Source organism: Chiloscyllium plagiosum, unplaced genomic scaffold, assembly GCF_037043375.1.
Source record: "Chiloscyllium plagiosum isolate Xiang-an unplaced genomic scaffold, Cpla_swu_hap1 HiC_scaffold_25, whole genome shotgun sequence".
In the NCBI taxonomy this organism is placed as follows: Eukaryota; Metazoa; Chordata; class Chondrichthyes; order Orectolobiformes; family Hemiscylliidae; genus Chiloscyllium; species Chiloscyllium plagiosum.
In genome coordinates, this window is record NW_028270163.1 from 55,453,856 (window position 1) to 55,474,420 (window position 20,565).

Here is a 20,565-nt window from a genome sequence, read left to right on the forward strand (position 1 = left end):
TTTTCAGCAATACTCCAATATCCCTTAGTATTTAAAATCTGCCATTCTCTGACTTAACTACTCTCAATATAGGAATGGGGGAAGTGGTGGTGTAGTGGTGATGTCGCTGGACAATTTATTCAGGAAACTCAGGCTAATATTCTGATGCATATAGACTTAAATTGGACCATAACAGATTGAGGAAATTTGAAATCACTAAAAATCTAGTCTATTTGCAATTATGTAAACAAGCTGATTGTTGTTAATTCACATCTGATTCACTAATGCTCTTTAGAGAGAGAAATCTGGCCATTCTTACTTAGTCTAGCCTAATTGTGACTTCAGAATCACAAGAAAAGTTAACTCTTAACTATCCTCTAGTCAGTTAGTGATGGACCCCTAAATGCAAGCCTAACAAGGGATGCCCACATTTTATGAATAAATTGAAACAAAGTTTAGAAGTGACAATTCAATTACGAGTAATTCCCCCCAATTTTCCAAAGCAAATCTACTATGTCCAAGGAATAAATCAGGAGTGTCTTGGAATACTCTCCATTTGCTTGTTTAAGTTCAACCCCAATGACACTCAAGTAGCTCAATACCATCCAGGACAGAGCAGCCCATGTGATCAGCAGTGCAACCCTATTATTTAAACTTCACTCCAACCACCTCAGCGCACAGTGACAGCAATGTTTTACATATAAAAGATGCACTTTTGCAACATCTAAATTTTTTTCATCAGCACTTTAGATCAATTGAGGGCTATGAGAAGTTTGCTGCAAAGTTCTCAGGAAGTAGCACTGCTTTGTGGCGACTTCTGATAGAGATTCGGTTAACGTTGGGAAATCTGCTTGTTGTGCAGACTGCTTGCAGATGCGCAAGCCCAAACATTCGCATGTGCAGTGATTGAGGATAAAATCTCCAAGATGCGAAGAACCTGCATACATGGAATTAAGAGGTGCATGATTGTTGAACAACCATTGAACTGGCCAGTCTACCTGGACATGTTTCGACTTTAACACAGATTTTAAGGTGCATATTTTTGTAATGTTCTTAGGTAAGCCACTGATCTAAGTCTTAAAATCAATTCAAAGAAACAATTAATATGTTTCTTGATAAAACATATCAATTTTTCTGCTGATTCAGTCGACACAAAGTCTGAACCCAATGGGAAAAGCAACAACTGTTCAGAGGCAGCACAGTGAGAACCATAAGGCTTTTGGATTTTCGTGAACAGGAGATGCCACTTACCCCTCATCTGAATATCTCATTTGCAGACAGGAGTTGGCCAACATTGCAATGGTATGAAGTAAATTAAGATAACATTTGCATATGTGGCATAGTGGTTAGCACTGCTGCCTCATTGCACCAGGGACCCAGTTTTGATTCCAGTCTAGGTGGAGTTTCCACATTCTCCCTATGTCTGCATGGGTTTCCGCTGGGTGCTCCAGTTTAGTTTCACTGTCCAAAGATGTGCAGATTAGGTGGATTGGCCATGGTAATGGGGGGATAGGATAGAGGGCAGAGCCTGAGTAGGATGCTCTTCGGAAGATTGATGCAGACTCAATGGCTTCTGCCTGCACTCTAGATAGTCTATGAGATGAAATATCCATCTGTTGCGAACAAATACATTCAGATCTTGAGAGAACAAAACATCAAGCATAACCAATGCCTGGCAGAGTGTGTGCAGGAACTGGATAAAGCTCAAGAGTCTAGTTACCTGGTGGCTGAGCTTGTAACAAAAACAAACAAAATCCTGATCATTACCAATACCTTAATCATACTTGCATGTAAACAAAATGTAAATGTGGTGAGTGACAATGCTGTCGCTTTAAAAAGGTTATTTTGTCTTGGTTTTTTTTTAAGAGAGTCTGTAACGGTAGAGGCGCTGAACTAGCTACTGGAGATGGCCTAAGTAAACAACTTAATCGACCTTTGGGTAATTTTTTAAAAGTTGGAACAATGGAAGCAGCTTGAATGGGAGTGGCCAGTTCTCATAGACCAGGCTTTCTAGGTTTTTTTTAGCTTTAGTAGTCATAAACTATTTGGAATACTAGAAGAGTTGGTAGCTTTAGTGAATGATTCCTACTGCTGATTGCTCTGAAATCTCTTGAAGTTGTTTCCTCCTAGATTGGAGAACTGCATGTAAGAATCTGTCTGAATTTACCTTTTTGCCAAGGGGTGTGTTAACGGGATGATACTATATTGAAACAGTTAATTAGTAATAGGTACTGTATCTATTATTCGGTTAAGTTTCCCAACAGTTAAATTAATCTAAATTTCCCGTTTTTTGTTTGTATTTTCATTATAGTCTTTAAATACATTGTGTTTTGCTTAATGTCAAGTTGTTTGACGAGTCGCATCACATCAAACTTTAAAATTAAGAAAACGTTAGGGTCCAGGCAACCTTCTTAAAATATTTTGAGGGGATCTGGTCAGGTCCATAACAGATGTCAAGAATTGATGCTGCAAAAGAGATCAACAAAATTCTATTCTCTTAATTGGCAAATTGATGACACGTCAATTGATATTGAGGAGGTGCTGCAACAGCAGTTAATTGCTAGAAACTAATTTTTCTTTTCAGGTTCAGGGTCCATTGATAATAAACGGTCACTATCAACTGCTGGCTAACATTCAGTATGTTAATGGGAACTCCATTCAGGAGAATTTATTTCTTTTGTAAGGAGCTACCAAGCCATGCAACTGCTGAAGAAATATTTCAGGTTACAGATACCTACTTGGGGGAAAATAAACCTATCTGGGCCATGTGTTGAAGCCATCATCATGACAGGGAAAATCAAAGAATTTGTCATGTAAGATGGAAGAGTAAAGGTCTGACATTCAGATCATCCAATGCACCCTCCAGCGTGAAGCTCTTGTAGCCAAAATGAAGCCATCAGAGTTAGCTGCAATATTAGAAACAAGTCATGAAAATTGTGAATGATTTAAAATCATGACTATTGAAATCACGCTTGTTCACTATCTTGTATGCAGAAATGGGAGCCAAGCATCAAAATTTAGCATTACTCACCACGATGTGATGGTTATCTTGTGAGAATAGTTACAAATAGTTGTGTCAAGAAGAATTTGAAAATGTATCTTGTGCTGTTAATGTTTTTGATCCTTCTTTAGCTTGTTACATGCACTATGTTGCAAATCTCTCCATCAAAGCTGTAACCATAGTAACCGAAAGTAAATGTGGCATTTATGAATAACCAATACAGCTGAAAAAAATGGGTATGCTGTGAATTGTTTGTCTCACTAAAGTGTGCCTCGATACTGTAAAAATTGTGTACCACTGTTCTCTACCTTACCAACTATAATTATTGCATTGGAACGTCCCCAATTCTAAGCTTCCAGTCATGATATGGAACTGATTTACCATTACTTAACTGACACTGTCAAAAACTTGGAATCCCGTTCCTAATAGTACTGCAGTTCAAGAGGCAGTTCACAACCACAACCTTCTCAAGACCAATTAGAAATGAGCAACAAATGATCACATTCCCTGAAGGAAAGAAAAAAAAACTCCTGATTTGATCTGAAGGCCTTATACAATTTCAGTATAACATCTTTATGCTTGTACACCAATTCCTTTGCATAGGATAGTAAACTATTTGGGTTGCATCTTAAGATTTTATTTTGGCTAAATTCAAATTACATCAAGTTTTTTGTAAGGTTCTTTCCCTCCAATGAAAAAGGCCTAGCACGTTCTTCATGCAAAGTCTTATCAAATGTGCCTCACAAACTTCCTATCCTACCCCTGCAGCATTTGTCATATTCAATTCGGGGCCCAACCTTGCATGCCATTACCAGAACAGCTTACTATTTGGTGGATATCCACAGGCTGAAATGCCATATGGCTGTTCCAACTTTAAACAGTTGCTGTGAACCCAGTTGAGAACTGGCATCCTGAAGCTGCCTTGCTTGCTCAAGTACGCTTCTGGAAGATTTCAAAAAAGGGGAAGATGGCATTGTGATTCTCTGACAGAGACAAAGGGGTCCTTGTTGAGGGGATGATGTAAAGGAGGACTATCCACCTCTTGGAGTACAGGTAGAGGACCCTTGCAGTTTGGTCTGAAGTTGCCATCCAGGTCTGTCCCATATCTACAGGCTGGAAGGATGGCCAAAAGTGCTGTAAGTATGATCTTTTCCATTTCACCAGGTTAAGTGTCACACTCTTCTCTCTACTACCTCACACTCACGCTGCTGCTGCACAAATCTCACACCAAGGCTCATACTCTGCAACATCTTCCCTCACCTGCTGTCATCATCCCCAACTTCCCACACCACTAAACCTACACGTCTTCTGCAGTGACTCCTCAGCCCCTTAAAACATCTGGTTTCCACAAAGATTAACAACCAATCCACTCATGTTCACCCCACTCAAATCTTCCTTTTCTCTCAATACATAAGACTCTCTTCACATAACAGGGCAGAGCAAGCCTGTAAAGGTGGAAGTGTGACCGACATTAGACTCGTCACCCACTACGAGAAGAGAATCCTGGCCCTTGCAGGAGAAGACTAGGACTACTCTGCAGGGATACAGAGATATCAATGTCCTGTCAACTGAGTAAATACCATTCTTCATTCTATTGCAATGCTCGCATTAATCCCATTTTCAGTTTTGTTCATTGCACACCACTTCTAACTACATGCCTTCTCTCTTGTGTCTTGCAGTTATCTGCAGAAATTTGATCCAACAACCAGTATCTAAACCACTTCTGCAGAGAAACAGCCCACACTCCTAGAAGCACTTCATGGACTTTTGAGGAGAAGAGCATCAAGGCCTCAGTGAAAGCATCAACAAGGCTGCTTCCTACATTCTTCTCCAGCTCAGTTACTAACACCTCAGTGGGAATATTAGGGCTGGAAATTATGGGTTCACAATCTGGTGAGCACCTCACTGTGTCGGCTCTGCAACTGGCTGAGAAAAAAAACCCAGACTACTGGTACTCAGAGAACCGACAGAGACCAGTCATCTGCCCAGCCCCAGAAAGATAAAGATCCTTAAGTATCAATAATCAAGGACTTCAACCTGTCATGTCACCCTGGGGTAGTGCACTGAAAATCAAATCCCACTATTCCAGGAATCATCATAAAAGTTTTATCAAACTACACAAAATTCCACGACTTACTCTCTTTTTAGACTCAGGTTGATAGAATGCACAGGAGAAAGTGAGGACTGCAGATGCTGGAGATCAGAGCTGAAAATGTGTTGCTGGAAAAGCGCAGCAGGTCAAAGAAGGGCTTATGCCCGAAACGTCGATTCTCATGATAGAATGCACAGCCCAGATTTCTGTACTGCACAATTACTATTTACAGCAAACTTTGTTTTAACTGGCACCTTATGAACTAGCACTCTCGATAAACCACCAAAAACTACATCTTGAAATGCTGGAGGTTTACTGCACTATCACGATCTCTGAGATGTCAGAGTAGTCAATTAAGGATACAAGTGAGAAGGCTCTCTGCCAGTAAGTTTATTTAAGACTAAGGTAAAAACGAGGACTGCAGACGCTGGAACCTGAGTCTGGATTAGAGAGGTGCTGGAAAAGCACAGCAGGTCAGGTACCATCCAAGGAGCAGGAAAATCGACGTAGAAATGGGCGGTGCGGAGTTGTGGGACTATGAGGTTGGAGGTGGTGGATGGGAGATCCCCTGAGGTGATGAGGTTATGGATGGTCTGAGTGATGATGGTTTGGTGGTGGGAGGTGGGGTCATGGTCAAGGGGGCAGTAGGAGGAAGTGTCCGCTAGCTGGCGTTTAGCCGTTTCTACCTCCTGCCCAAAATCCACAAACCTGACTGCCCCGGCCGACCCATTGTCTCAGCCTGCTCCTGCCTCACCGAAGTTATCTCTGCATACCTCGACACGGTCCTGTCTCCCTTAGTCCAATAACTCCCCACCTACGTTCGGGACACCACCCACTCCTTCCACCTCCTCCATGATTTTCACTTCCCCGGTCCCCAACGCCTTATCTTCACCATGGACATCCAGTCCCTGTACACCTCCATCCCCCATCACGAAGGACTCAAAGCCCTCTGCTTCTTCCTTTCCCACCATACCAACCAATACCCTTCCACTGACACCCTCCTTCGACTGACTGAACCGGTCCTCACTCTGAACAACTTCTCTTTCCAATCCTCCCACTTCCTCCAAACCAAAGGAGTAGCCATGGGCACCCGCATGGGCCCCAGCTATGCCTGCCTCTTCGTAGAATATGTGGAACAGTCCATCTTCCGCAGCTACACTGGCCCCACCCCCCACCTTTTCCTCCGCTACATCGATGACTATATTGGCGCTGCCTCGTGCTCCCACGAGGAGGTTGAACAGTTCATCCACTTTACCAACACCTTCCACCCCGACCTCAAATTTACCTGGACCGTCTCAGACTCCTCCCTCCCCTTCCTAGACCTCTCCATTTCTATCTCGGGCGACCGAATCAACACGGATATTTACTATAAACCGACCAACTCCCACAGCTACCGAGACTACACCTCCTCCCACCCTGCCCCCTGTAAAAACGCCATCCCATATTCCCAATTCCTTCGTCTCCGCCGCATCTGCTCCCAGGAGGACCAGTTCCAACACCGTACAACCCAGATGGTCTCCTTCTTCAAAGACCGCAATTTCCCCCCAGACGTGATCGACGATGCTCTCCACCGCATCTCCTCCACTTCCCGCTCCTCCAATCCTCCACTTCCCGCTCCTTGAGCCCCTCCAATCGCCACCAGGACAGAACCCCACTGGTCCTCACCTACCACCCCACCAACCTCCATACCAACCAATACCCTTCCACTGACACCCTCCTTCGACTGACTGAACCGGTCCTCACTCTGAACAACTTCTCTTTCCAATCCTCCCACTTCCTCCAAACCAAAGGAGTAGCCATGGGCACCCGCATGGGCCCCAGCTATGCCTGCCTCTTCGTAGAATATGTGGAACAGTCCATCTTCCGCAGCTACACTGGCCCCACCCCCCACCTTTTCCTCCGCTACATCGATGACTATATCGGCGCTGCCTCGTGCTCCCATGAGGAGGTTGAACAGTTCATCCACTTTACCAACACCTTCCACCCCGACCTCAAATTTACCTGGACCGTCTCAGACTCCTCCCTCCCCTTCCTAGACCTCTCCCTCTTCCTAGACATCGTATCATCCGTCGTCATTTCCGCCACCTCCAAACGGACCCCACCACCAGGGGTATATTTCCCTCCCTCCCCTATCAGCGTTCCAAAAAGACCACTCCCTCCGTGACTCCCTCGTCAGGTCCACACCCCCCACCAACCCAACCTCCACTCCCAGCACCTTCCCCTGCAACCGCAAGAAATGCAAAACTTGCACCCACACCTCCCCCCTTACTTCCCTCCAAGGCCCCAAGGGATCCTTCCATATCCGCCACAAATTCACCTGCACCTCCACACACATCATTTACTGCATCCGCTGCACCCAATGTGGCCTCCTCTATATTGGGGAGACAGGCCGCCTACTTGCAGAACGTTCCAGAGAACACCTCTGGGACATCCGGACCAACCAACCCAACCACCCCGTGGCTCAACACTTCAACTCCCCCTCCCACTCCACCAAGGATATGCAGGTCCTTGGACTCCTCCATCGCCAGACCTTGACAACACGACGGCTGGAGGAAGAGCACCTCATCTTCCGCCTAGGAACCCTCCAACCACAAGGGATGAACTCAGATTTCTCCAGTTTCCTCATTTCCCCTCCCCCCACCTTGTCTCAGTCCCAGCCCTCGAACTCAGCACCACCTTCCTAACCTGCAATCTTCTTCCTGACCTCTCCGCCCCACCCCCACTCCGGCCTAACACCCTCACCTTTACCTCCTTCCACCTATCGCATTTCCAACGCCTCTCCTCCAAGTTCCTCCTCCCTACCTTTTATCTTAGCCTGCTTGGCACACCTTCCTCATTCCTGAAGAAGGGCTCATGCCCGAAACGTCAATTCTCCTGCTCCTTGGATGCTGCCTGACATGCTGCGCTTTTCCAACATTTTCAGCTCTGATCTCCAGCATCTGCAGTCCTCACTTTCTCCTTGTATACATGGAACCCAAGTCCCTCTAGATCCAAAGTTTCTAATCTCTGTTTACTTAAAAAATGTTTCAATTTTTCCTCTCACATAATAGACCATCTATTGTGGTCTTTTGTTTAATTCATTCACAGAATGAGGACATCGCTGACTAAGCCACTATTTATTGCCAGAAGGCAGTTAAGAGTGGGAAATGTGTTGCTGGAAAAGCGCAGCAGGTCAGGCAGCATCCAGGGAACAGGAGAATCGACGTTTCGGGCATAAGCCCTTCTTCAGGGCTCACCCCGGCAGTTAAGAGTGAACCAGATTACTGACTGGAGTCATATGTGGACCAAATCAAGTAAAGATTACAGTTTCCTTCCCTAATGGATATTAGTAAACCAAATGAGTTTCTCCTGACAATCAACATGGTTTCATGGTCATCACTAGACTCTTAGCTCTAGATTTTTATTGCATTGAAATTCCACCATCTGCCCTGGATCCCCAAAACATTACCAAGGTCTCTGTATTAACAGTTCAGCAAATACCACTTGGCTGTCTTCTCCAATTTATGTTAACCATCTAAATCTTTTATATCCTTGGCACAGCTTACTTTCCTGCCTAACCCTGCATTGGACCAAATTTGGATACATTACACTCATTTAAGCCATTTATATAAATTGTAATCAGCACTAATCCTTGTAATATTTCTCTGGCTGTACCTTCCCAAGCTATAAAAAAAAATTATTCCTATGCTCCATATTCTATCTGTTAATCAAAACTCACTCCCATCAGTTTTAATTTTGTGTCTCAACCTGTTATGCAGCAAGAAATAGCAAGAAGTGTGTAAAATTTTACATTGCTAGCTGATATCACATGGCAGTTACACATGTGAAGTCAAAAAAGCAACTACACACATTGGTAAAGCAAGATAGAAGTGAAAGGATAAATAGGCCACATTGATCAAATGTAATTAAGTTCACATTCTATAGTTTCACATCCTATTGATATTTTTATATGTCCAGTATAGACTCTTCCGTCCAAATTTAAAATACAAGATGCCTATATGAAAACATAGCATAAGCTTATAAGAAAACACCTCACATGATTGCAATGGAAAATCTTTGGTCTAAAAACTCTCCTTCTCTCAATCTCCTCATGTTCTTTTACTGTTTATATTGTTTGATCCCACTGACATCTTTTCATTCTCCATTGTACATTCTGATGAAGTGAACAGAGCCATAATATCACAATCTATTGCTTTTAACAGTTGCTGACTGAACTGGGATGTATTTTCAGTTATTGCTTTTTTGTTAAATGGATGTCCAGAAATTCCTGTTTTCCTTTCTTATGTTTACAAGATCATCTGTGGGATTATTATTAAAAAGTTACATAAAACTCCTCTATGGAAAAACAAAGAAAATGTGGAATGTTGCTAAAGCACACTATTGAAAAACAAATTTAAAGTTGCTAATTTAAAGACAACCTAGAAGCTTTGAGACCAGAGTCTTCATTCTATTAGAAAGCTGTTCCCAAGGTTTCCAGATTGGTTTTATAAAATCTTCCACAAAGACTGCAGCCATAGCACTAATGCCAGAAGAGATTGTGCTGTGGATAAGAAAAAGAAAAATAAGTATTACAGATCTTCCTAAATGGTAATACAACAGAAAGTTTAATTGGTTTTTCAATGCTTAGCATATTTCTATTACAACATTATTACAGGAATTTTAAATCTTCATTCGAATATGTTATAAAACCTGAACTCTCTTTAAAATAGTCAAACATTGTTCTCTACATCCTTTTTCTGTCTGCTTCATCATTCTGCTACCTTTATTTGCTTTCCTCCGCAGGGCATCCTTAAGAAAGTATCTTTTTCACAGACATTTCCTAAAAACCTGACCCAACTATATTGTCGTTGGAACAAAATATGCCTTTAAGACTGATTTGTTCTGTCCTGTTTTTCTTGAAGAGGAGTGTTGTAAACCTGATGCCAAGGTGTCTTCTCCATGGAAAGCAGATTAAATAGCTTAGGGCTTTTTTAAAAAGTAGACAAAAGAAGCATGACAACACAGTTAATGGGATAACTCAATAGAATTGCAGTGGCAGACAAATTATTTTAAGGGATATTTCAAAATACACAGAATAGATGCACTCCAATAAGTACAGTCTTGGTACAACTTGGTAATCCCATGCTTGCGGAACCCTGTGTTATATGAAAATCATGAAATAACAGCACCATTTAAACTACCAGGGCCAGAATTGCGTTATAACCACTTTAGAAACAGTGTTCCTAATTCATCAATCGTGTTATAGCAAATTTGCATTAATGAAACGTGCATTATAGCAGAATGACGTGTAAAAGAAATTCTAAGGAGAGGATGCACCACATATGGTTGACTAAACAAGTTAAAGACAGTATCACGTTCAAAGAAAAAAAAGGGCTCAAGTTTGAACAGAGCATGTTAAAAAGAAGGAAAGAATGACTGAAAGATTAACAAAGAGGAAACAATGTCAGAGAAAGCCAGCTAAAAATATCAAAACAATAAGAGTTTCTACTTATCGTATATATTCAAGCAATAGTCAAATTATTTTGACTACATTTTAAGGTCAAATTTATGGGGTCGACTATTAGATGGATACTATTTTTGAAGGGCTGAAATTCATGCCCATCAAAATTCATATCATACCATCAGCAGAAGCCCAAATGATCTCTAAATGAATGAAAAAAATTATGGTAATTCTGAAAACCTGGAGCAGGATACAACAAAGCAGAACAACCGGCAGACTGGAAAGCTGGAGTGGAACATAATGGCTGGCAAACTAACTGATAAACGTTGATCTGTTATCTGTGAAGAACTATGATCGAGATGTATGGAAAATTCTGGATTATTTAGCCAAAAATAGGGGGTCAACCTTTACATGAGATCGACTATTACTCAAGTGTATACAGTATGCATTCTTTCAAAGTTAACAAATTGAATTCCGGTCCAACAGAAAGTGAGTATGGAAAATAAGAGATGGTAGATGAACTTAATCCAAGATGGAGGACGAGAAAAATTTCTGGCTATAAGAGCTGCTCCTTTTTTTAGAGGTATTTTAGGTGTTGGAGGTGATTTCCTCAAATTCCAGGAGCAGCAATTACTGTTTTTATGCTGTTGCATTGTTTTGGAACTTTGGAAAAAAAAGTCAAAACAACAGCAGTTTAAATGGTCTACGGGGTAGACCATTTAGGACAGAGATGAGGAGAAACTTCTTCACCCAGAGAGTGGTGGCTGTGTGGAATGCTCTGCCCCAAAGGCAGTAGAGGCCCAGTCTCTGGATTCATTTAAGAAAGAGTTGGATAGAGCTCTCAAAGATAGTGGAATCAAAGGTTATGGAGATAAGGCAGGAAGAGGATACTGATTAGGAATGATCAGCCATGATCATATTGAATGGCGGTGGCGGCTCAAAGGGCTGAATGGCCTACTCCTGTACCTATTGTCTATTGTCTATAAAAGGGAGAAGGGCAGACAAAGGAAGCACATGGTGAGGACAGTGCAGGAGACAGAGAAAGAAACTGGCAGAGCAGTGAACCTGCACAGTTACCGCCTTTGCTGTTTGAATTCGTGTATCGCTGGACATCGGAGTGCATCTGGGAAAATTAACAAACAGTGAAATTCACAACTAATCTTGGAGGAACTGTTGGCTGAAGTTCACAGCACAGAATCAGATAAGTTAATTGTTGTTTTAAGTCTGTCCAAGAAAAAGGCTGCAGTAGTGAGTATAGTGGATTCTTCCTTGATTATATGTTTTTGGAGATAAGTCTCTTGATTAAACTTAAAATATAAGCCATAGCTATTAATTTAACCTGGGGCAGTGTTTGTAGAAGAATAAGACGGTGTTATTTTCTGGGTCTGTAGATTGTGAAGGAGCAAAAATGACCTTTGCAGTGATATGTACTTCTTGTCACATGTGGGAGTTTAAAGAGAGTTTAAGGGTTACTGCGGATTATATCTGCCATAAATGCTGTTGGATGTGAATCTTATCAGATCAAGTGGATCGGTTGGAGAGACAGATAGAAGCGATGAGGAATTTGCAACAGCAACAGTATGTGATGGATGGCAGTTATAGGAAGGGGGGAAAGTCTCAGATACAGTCACATAGATGGGTTAACTCCAGGAAGGGTGAGAGAGGTCGGCACCTAGGGCAGGAGTCTTTTGTGGATATACCCATTTTAAACAAGTATGCTGTTCTGGAAAATGTAGGGGATGATGGATTCTCAGGGGAACGTAGCACGAACAGCCAAGTTTCTGGTATTGAGACTGACTCTAATGCAATGAGGGGTACATCAGCTTCCAAGAGATCAATTGTGTTAGGGGATTCTGTAGTCAAAGGTACAGACAGACGTTTCTGTGACCAGCAGAGAAAAAGTAGAATGGTGCATTGTTTCCCTGGTGCCAAGATCAAGGATGTCTCAGAGAGGGTGCAGAATGTTCTCATGGGGGAGAGGGACCAGCAGGAGGTCATTTTCCACATTGGAACCAACGACATAGGAAGGGAAAAGGTTGAGACTCTGAAAGGAGATTACAGAGAGTTCGGCAGAAATTTCAAAAGGAGGTCCTCAAGGGTAGTAATATCTGGATTACTCCCAGTGCTACGAGCTAGTGAGAGCAGGAATAGGAGGATAAAGCAGATGAATGCATGGCTGAGGAGCTGGTGTATGGGAGAAGGATTCACATTTTTGGATCATTGGAATCTCTTTTGGGGTAGAAGTGACCTGTACAAGAAGGACGGATTGCACCTAAATTGGAAGGGGACTAATATACTGGCAGGGAAATTTGCCAGAACTGCTTGGGAGGATTTAAACTGGTAAGGTGGGGGGGTGGGACCCAGGGAGATAGTGAGGAAAGAGATCGATCTGAGACGGGTACAGCTGAGAACAGAAGTGAGTCAAACAGTCAGGGCAGGCAGGGACAAGGTAGGACAAATAAATTAAACTGCACTTATTTCAATGCAAGGGGCCTAACAGGGAAGGCAGATGAACTCAAGGCATGGTTTGGAACATGAGACTGGGATATCATAGCAATTACAGAAACATGGCTCAGGGATGGGCAGGACTGGCAGCTTAATGTTCCAGGATACAAATGCTACAGGAAGGATAGAAAGGGAGGTAAGAGAGGAGGGGGAGTGGCATTTTTGATAAGGGATAGCATTACAGCTGTGCTGAGGGAGGATATTCCTGGAAATACATCCAGGGAAGTTATTTGGGTGGAACTGAGAAATAAGAAAGGGATGATCACCTTATTGGGATTGTATTATAGACCCCCCAATAGTCAGAGGGAAATTGAGAAACAAACTTGTAAGGAGATCTCAGCTATCTGTAAGAATAATAGGGTAGTTATGGTAGGGGATTTTAACTTTCCAAACATCGACTGGGACTGCCATAGTGTTAAAGGTTTAGATGGAGAGGAATTTCTTAAGTGCTTACAAGACAATTTTCTGATTCACTTTGTGGATGTACCTACTGGAGAAGGTGCAAAATATGACCTAGTCTTGGGAAATAAGGCAGGGCAGGTGACTGAGGTGTCAGTGGGGGAGCATTTTGGGGCCAGCGACCATAATACTATTCGTTTTAAAATAGTGATGGAAAAGGATAGAGCAGATCTAAAAGTTGAAGTTCTAAATTGGAGAAAGGCCAATTTTGACGGTATTAGGCAAGAACTTTCGAAAGCTGATTGGAGGCAGATGTTCGCAGGTAAAGGGACGGCTGGGAAAGGGGAAGCCTTCAGAAATGAGATAACAAGAATCCAGAGAAAGTATATTCCTGTCAGGGTGAAAGGGAAGGCTGGTAGGTATAGGGAATGCTGGATGACTAAAGAAATTGAGGGTTTGGTTAAGAAAACAAAGGAAGCATATGTCAGGTATAGACAGGATAAATCGAGTGAATCTTTAGAAGAGTATAAAGAAAGTAGGAGTATAAGAGGAAAATCAGGAGGGCAAAACGGGGACATGAGATAGCTTTGGCAAATAGAATTAAGGAGAATCCAAAGAGTTTTTACAAATATATTAAGGACAAAAGTGTAAGTAGGGAGAGAATAGGGCCCCTCAAAGATCAGCAAGGCAGCCTTTGTGTGGAGCCGCAGAAAATGGAGGAGATACTAAATGAATATTTTGCATCAGTATTTACTGTGGAAAAGGATATGGCAGATATAGACTGTAGGGAAATAGATGGTGACATCTTGCAAAATGTCCAGATTACAGAGGAGGAAGTGCTGGATGTCTTGAAACGGTTAAAAGTGGATAAATCCCCAGGACCTGATCAGTGTACCCGAGAACTCTGTGGGAAGCTAGAGAAGTGATTGCTGGGCCTCTTGCTGAGATATTTGTACCATCGATAGTCACAGGTGAGGTGCCGGAAGACTGGAGGATGGCAAACGTGGTGCCACTGTTTAAGAAGGGCAGTAAAGACAGGCCAGGGAACTATAGACTGCTGAGCCTGACCTCAGTGGTGGGCAAGTTGTTGGAGGGAATCCTGAGGGACAGGACGCACATGTATTTGGAAAGGCAAGGACTGATTCGGGATAGTCAACATAGCTTTGTGCGTGGGAAATCGTGTCTCACAAACTTGATTGAGTTTTTTGAAGAAGTAACAAAGAAGATTTAGGGCAGAGCAGTAGATGTGATCTGCATGGACTTCAGTAAGGCGTTCGACAAGGCTCCCCATGGGAGACTGATTAGCAAGGTTAGATCTCATGGAATACAGGGAGAACTAGCCATTTGGATACAGAACTGGCTCAAAGGTAGAAGACAGAGGGTGGTGGTGGAGGGTTGTTTTTCAGACTGGAGGCCTGTGACCAGTGGAGTGCCACAAGGATCGGGGCTGGACCCTCTACTTTTTGTCATTTACATAAATGATTTTGATGCGAGCATAAGAGGTACAGTTAGTAAGTTTGCAAATGACACCAAAATTGGAGGTATAGTGGGCAGCGAAGAGGGTTACCTCAGATTACAACAGGATCTTGACCAGATGGGCCAATGGGCTGAGACGTGGCAGATGGAAATTAATTAAGATAAATGCGAGGTGCTGCATTTTGGGAAAGCAAACCTTAGCAGGACTTATACACTTAACGGTAAGGTCCTAGGGAGTGTTGCTGAACAGAGACTTTGGAGTGCAGGTTCATAGCTCCTTCAAAGTGGAGTCGCAGGTAGATAGGATAGTGAAGAAGGCGTTTGGTATGCTTTCCTTTATTGGTCAGAGTATTGAGTACAGGAGATGGGAGGTCATGTTGCGCTGTACAGGACATTGGTTAGGCCACTGTTGGAATATTGCATGCAATTCTGGTCTCCTTCCTATCGGAAAGATGTTGTGAAACTTGAAAGAGTTCAGAAAAGATTTACAAGGATGTTGCCAGGGTTGGAGGATCTGAGTTACAGGGAGAGCTGAACAGGCTGGGGCTGTTTTTCCTGGAGCGTCAGGGGCTGAGGGGGGAACCTTATAGAGGTTTACAAAATTATGAGGGACATGGATTGGAGAAATAAACAAAGTCTTTTCCCTAGGGTCGGGGAGTCCAGAACTAGAGGGCATAGGTTTAGGGTGAGAGGCGAAAGATATAAAAGAGACCTACGGGGCAACTTTTTCATGCAGAGGGTGGTACGTGTATGGAATGAGCTGCCAGAGAATGTGGTGGAGGCTGGTACAATTGCAACATTTAAGAGGCATTTGGATGGGTATATGAATAGGAAGGGTTTGGAGGGATATGGGCCGGGTGCTGGCAGGTGGGACTAGATTGGGTTGAGATATCTGGTCGGCATGGACGGGTAGGACCGAAGTGTCTGTTTCCATGCTGTATATCTCTATGACTCTAATTGAACAGATTTTTTTTTCAGTCTTCATTATAAAGGATACAAGTACTATAAACTGTTGTAAAACAGGAAATGGAAAGTAAAAACGATTTCAAGAAAATTACAATCACCAGTGAAGTGATATTGAGTGAATTGTTGGAGCTGCGGATTATTAAGTGCCTGAGTCCTCATGGTTTTCATCTTTTTTAAATTTGTTTGTTTTAGATTAGATTCCCTATAGTGTGGATACAGCCCTTCAGCCCAACAACTCCACACTGACCCTCCGAAGAGTAACCCACCCAGACCCATTTCCCTCTGACTACTGTGCCTAACACTATAGGCAATTTAGCATGGCCAATTCACCTGACCTGCACATCTTTGGGCTGTAGGAGGAAACCGGAGCATCTGGAGGGAACCCACCCAGACACGGGGAGAATGTGCAAATTCCACACAGACAGTCACCTGAAGCTGGAATCAAACCTGGGACTCTGGTGCTGTGAGGCAGCAGTGCTAACCACTGAGCCACTGCACCACCCCTTGTTCATGGGATGTGAGTGCCACTGATTCAGCCAGCATTTCTTGCCTAACCCTAATTGCCCAACAATACTCTACAGTCAACCACCGCCCATTTGGCATGTCATTAGGGAGGGAGATTTGTCATCCCTGTCTGGTCTAGCCTTACGTGGGACTCCAGATTGGTTGTTATGTTGTAATCCAAGAAACTATGTCAAAGCGATGCCAAATGGCCTTCTTTGCCTTCAATGGTGTCAAGCTTCTTGAGTGCTGTTGGACATGTACTCATCCAAATAAGTGGGGAGCATTCCATCACACTCCTGACGTGTAGATGGTGGACAGGTTTTGGGAAATCAGAAGGGGAGTTATTCCCTGCAGGATTTCTACCCTCTAACCTGTTCTTGAAGCCACAGTATGTATATGACTAGTCCAGTTCAGTTTCTGCTTAATGTTAACATCTGTTATGCCGATAGTGGATGTTTGTGACAGTAATGCCACTGAATTTAAAGAAGCGATGGTTAGGTTCTCTCTTGTTGGAGATGATAACTGCCTGGTACCTGTGTGGCAAGACTGGTACCTGACTTGCTACTTGTCAATCCAAGCTGGGGAATTATTCATGGACAACTTCAAAATCTGAGGATTAGTTAATGCTGCTGAAGATTGTGAATCATCAGCAAACATTGCACTTCCAAAATTACAATAGAAGGAATTGATGAAACAGATGAAGATGATTGGGCCTAGGACTTGACCTTGAAGAATTCATGCAAACATGTCTTGGAGCTGAGACAACCATAGCTACCTTCATTTGTGCTAGGTAAGACTCCAACCAGTGTGGGGTTTTCTCCTGATTCCCATTGACTGCAGTTTTGCTATAGATTGTCTTGATTCCACATTTCATTCAAGGTGGTCTTGATGTCAAGAGGAATCACTCTAACTTCTTTCCTGGAATACAGCTTTTCTGTTCATGTTTGAAAAATGGCTGTAATGAGGTCAGGAGCTGAATGGCCCTGATAGAACCCAACCTGAATGTCAGTGAGTAGGTTATTGCCAAGCAAATGCTATTCGACAAGACTGTTGATGTCACCTTATATCACTTTACTGACAATAAAGATTATACTAGAGGTGGTTAGTGGCCAGTTTGAAATTCTTCTGCTTTGTCTTCAGGACATTCCTGGGAAGTTCACCACATTGTTGGGTAAATTCCAATATGTAATTGGACGGGAACAATTTGGCTTGGTGCAACACGTTCCAAGGCTTCAGTACAATTGCTGAAATGTTGTCATGGCCCATAGCCATTGAAGCTTAAATACCTCCAACAGTTTCCGCACATCATATGGAGTGACTTAAATTGGCTGAAGGCTAGCATCTGTGGCACAGGGTATGTTTGGAGGAGGACTCATGAATGTAAATAGCTTGACCTTGTTTGGAATTGCAAAGCTAATATTAAGTGAAACTTAATGCAACTAGTAGTAACAGTATATGTGATGTATGAGTTTGACCTCCCACACAGAGTAGTTGTTTCCACAATTCCAAATAAATTCTATCTGAATTGTCTAAAATAACTTATTTTTTTCCTTGTTCAGTATTATTAATGTCAGTGATTCATAGAGATGATAAACTGCGATTTCCTGTTGAAGCATGTTACATACCTTAATGTGCCACAATATGCACCAGCAACAAAGAGTCCAGAAACTCCTGGCACCTGATTCAAAGTTTCAACTACCAGTAATGGCATCAGCTTAGAAAAAATACAGAATTAAAAGTAAACAATTTAAGAAAGAACCATTACATTTATAATACAGTTTGTGGTTGATTTTATGATTATTTTACATTTGGTAAGAATTAATTTATCTAAGTAGTTTTGGGAAAAATTTGAAATCGGGAGAGATTTGTCAATTTAGTGCACCTGCCACATTCTAGAACTACACATCATGTCTCAGCTTATGATCTTCTGGTCATTAAAATTAATAAAGCTGTAGATATGCATTTTCCCCAAGTGGAAAATCTTCTTTCAGTTGCTAATGTTATTTAAAAAAGCATTTATAAACATAAAATTGTTTCTCCTTTTATACTCCTAGCTACATTAAGAGTTGGGGCTGAAAAGATTCTTATTTTCTGAACAATGGATGCCAAGACTGCCGAAACAAAAAATAATTAGCTGCTCGGACTTTGATGCAGATCATACACTTAAAAGTACTTTTCAGTAAACCTATTCAGATATGTTATGAATGACTTCTGTGACAGTCAAAACTTGAACCAAAACCTTCAGGTGCTGCAACAGGACCATTACCACTACATTGCAAGAACCCATAAAGTTAATTAGCCTGCTTGGACATATTCCTATGGCCATCAGTTCTAAGAAAGGAGTTGAACTCATACCTGCTGGCCCAGGGAACAGTCACTACCATGTGCCACAAGACTCTTCTCAAGATCAGAAACTGGATGTTAACTTAATTTTCCCTGACAACTGTATCAACAGCAAAAAGACCATCCTACATGCAAAGTATTTGATACCTGTTAAGTACTAGAACGTTTCCTAATACCTAAAACAAAAGCGACCATGGCTGTTGTACCAGCTGCATAGATGGAAGGTTGCAGACCTTCAATGGCAATTCTCCACACAAACACAGTATGTTGCAAAAATGGTATTATGAACTTTTTTGTGGAAAACATTCAGTAACATATCTGCAGATTCCCAGATTATACTGAAGAATGAACCTGCACTCAGCAACATTCACTCAGCAGGCAAAATCCTAAGTGCGCTTCGTCTTGACAGAGAATTCTGATATAGAAGAGACTTCCAACTAGTATTTCTAGTTTTTATTAATTCATTCATGGGATGTGTAAGTTACTGGCTAGCCAGCATTTATTGCCTGTCCCTAGTTGCCCTTGTGAAGGTGGTGGTGAGCTGACTTCTGCAGCCCACATTCTGTAGGTTGGCCCACATTGTCCTTAGGAAGGGAATTCCAGGATTTTGACTCAACGACAGTGAAGGAGGTTTGCACATTGAATCAAAGTGAGTTGGAAGCAGGTAAAGGTGTCATGCTAGGGTCACATGTAGACCTCAGGGAGCAGGATTTGCAAAGTTATCAATCTGAGCCTGTCAATGGAAAGAACATGACAAGGCAATTCACAAATTAAATCTTGACCTTATCTCAAGATGGGAGGGTGCCATTCCAAGTTCCAATTCTTTCCCAAGACAAATTTTGTTTTTGTCCTTTTGTTGGGGGAGGGGGTTTGCAGCAGTGCACATCATAACCAACAACCTCTTTATTTATGTAGCACCTTGAAAGTTATGAAACTTCACAAGGAATTTCAGAGGAGCATTGCAGGACAAAGAATGTACTAAACCAATGAGGAGGTATTGAGAGAGAGTAACCAAAACCTTGGTCAAAGCTACACATTAAGGAGTATCTTCAGGGAGGAAATGAATGTAGAAAGATATGAACAGGGTGTTTCAAAATTAGAATTGCGGAAAACTAGGAAAGTGACTAATGGGCCCCTTGCTGAGATATTTGTATCATCGATAGCCATGGGTGAGGTGACGGAAGACTGGAGGGTGGCTAATGTGTTTCCACAATTTAAGAAAGGTGGTAAGGAAAAGCCAGAAAATTACAGACCGGCGAGCCTGGCATCAGTGATGGGTGAGTTATTGAAGGGAACTCTGAGGGACAGGATCTACATGCATTTGGAAAGGCAGTAACTGATTAGGGATAGTCAACATGGCTTTATGCGTGAGAAGTCTTGTCTCACTGACTTGATTGAATGTTTTGAACAAGCAACAAAGAAGACTGATGAAGTAGAGCGATTGTCTTCATGGATTTCAGCAAAGCATTTGTCAAGGTTTCACATGGTAGACTGGTGAGCAAGGTTAGATCACATGGAATCCATTTGGATACAAAATTGATTTGAAAGTAGGAGATAGAGGCTGGTGAGAGAGGGTTGTTTTTCAGGTTGGAGGCATGTGACCAGCAGTGTGCCACAAGGTTAGGTGCTGGGTCCACTGCTTTTTGTCACTTACATATATAAATGATTTGGATGTAATATAAGAGGAAGGTTTAGTATTGGTGGCATAGTGGAAAGTGAAGAAGATTATCTCAGAGTACACAGGGACCTTGATCAGATGGGCCAACAGGTCAAAGAGAGCAGGTGGAGTTTAATTTAGATAAATGTGCGGTGTTACTTTTTGGTAAGGCAAATCAGGGCATGATTTATGCATTTAATGGT

General features: G+C 42.4%; 1 protein-coding gene across 2 annotated transcripts in view; it reads right to left on the reverse strand.

The window, feature by feature from the left end:
• Nucleotides 1–20,565, reverse strand: part of LOC122562359 (sodium-coupled monocarboxylate transporter 1-like) — a 187,459-nt gene that overhangs the window by 62,934 nt on the left and 103,960 nt on the right. For both annotated transcript variants that reach the window (XM_088000753.1, XM_088000752.1), the window contains exons 10-11: nucleotides 17,988–18,076; nucleotides 9,491–9,612 (exon numbers count right to left, since the gene is read on the reverse strand). In XM_088000753.1, the coding sequence (XP_087856879.1) occupies nucleotides 9,491–9,612; nucleotides 17,988–18,076 (211 nt within the window). The remainder of the gene's footprint in view (nucleotides 1–9,490; nucleotides 9,613–17,987; nucleotides 18,077–20,565) is intronic.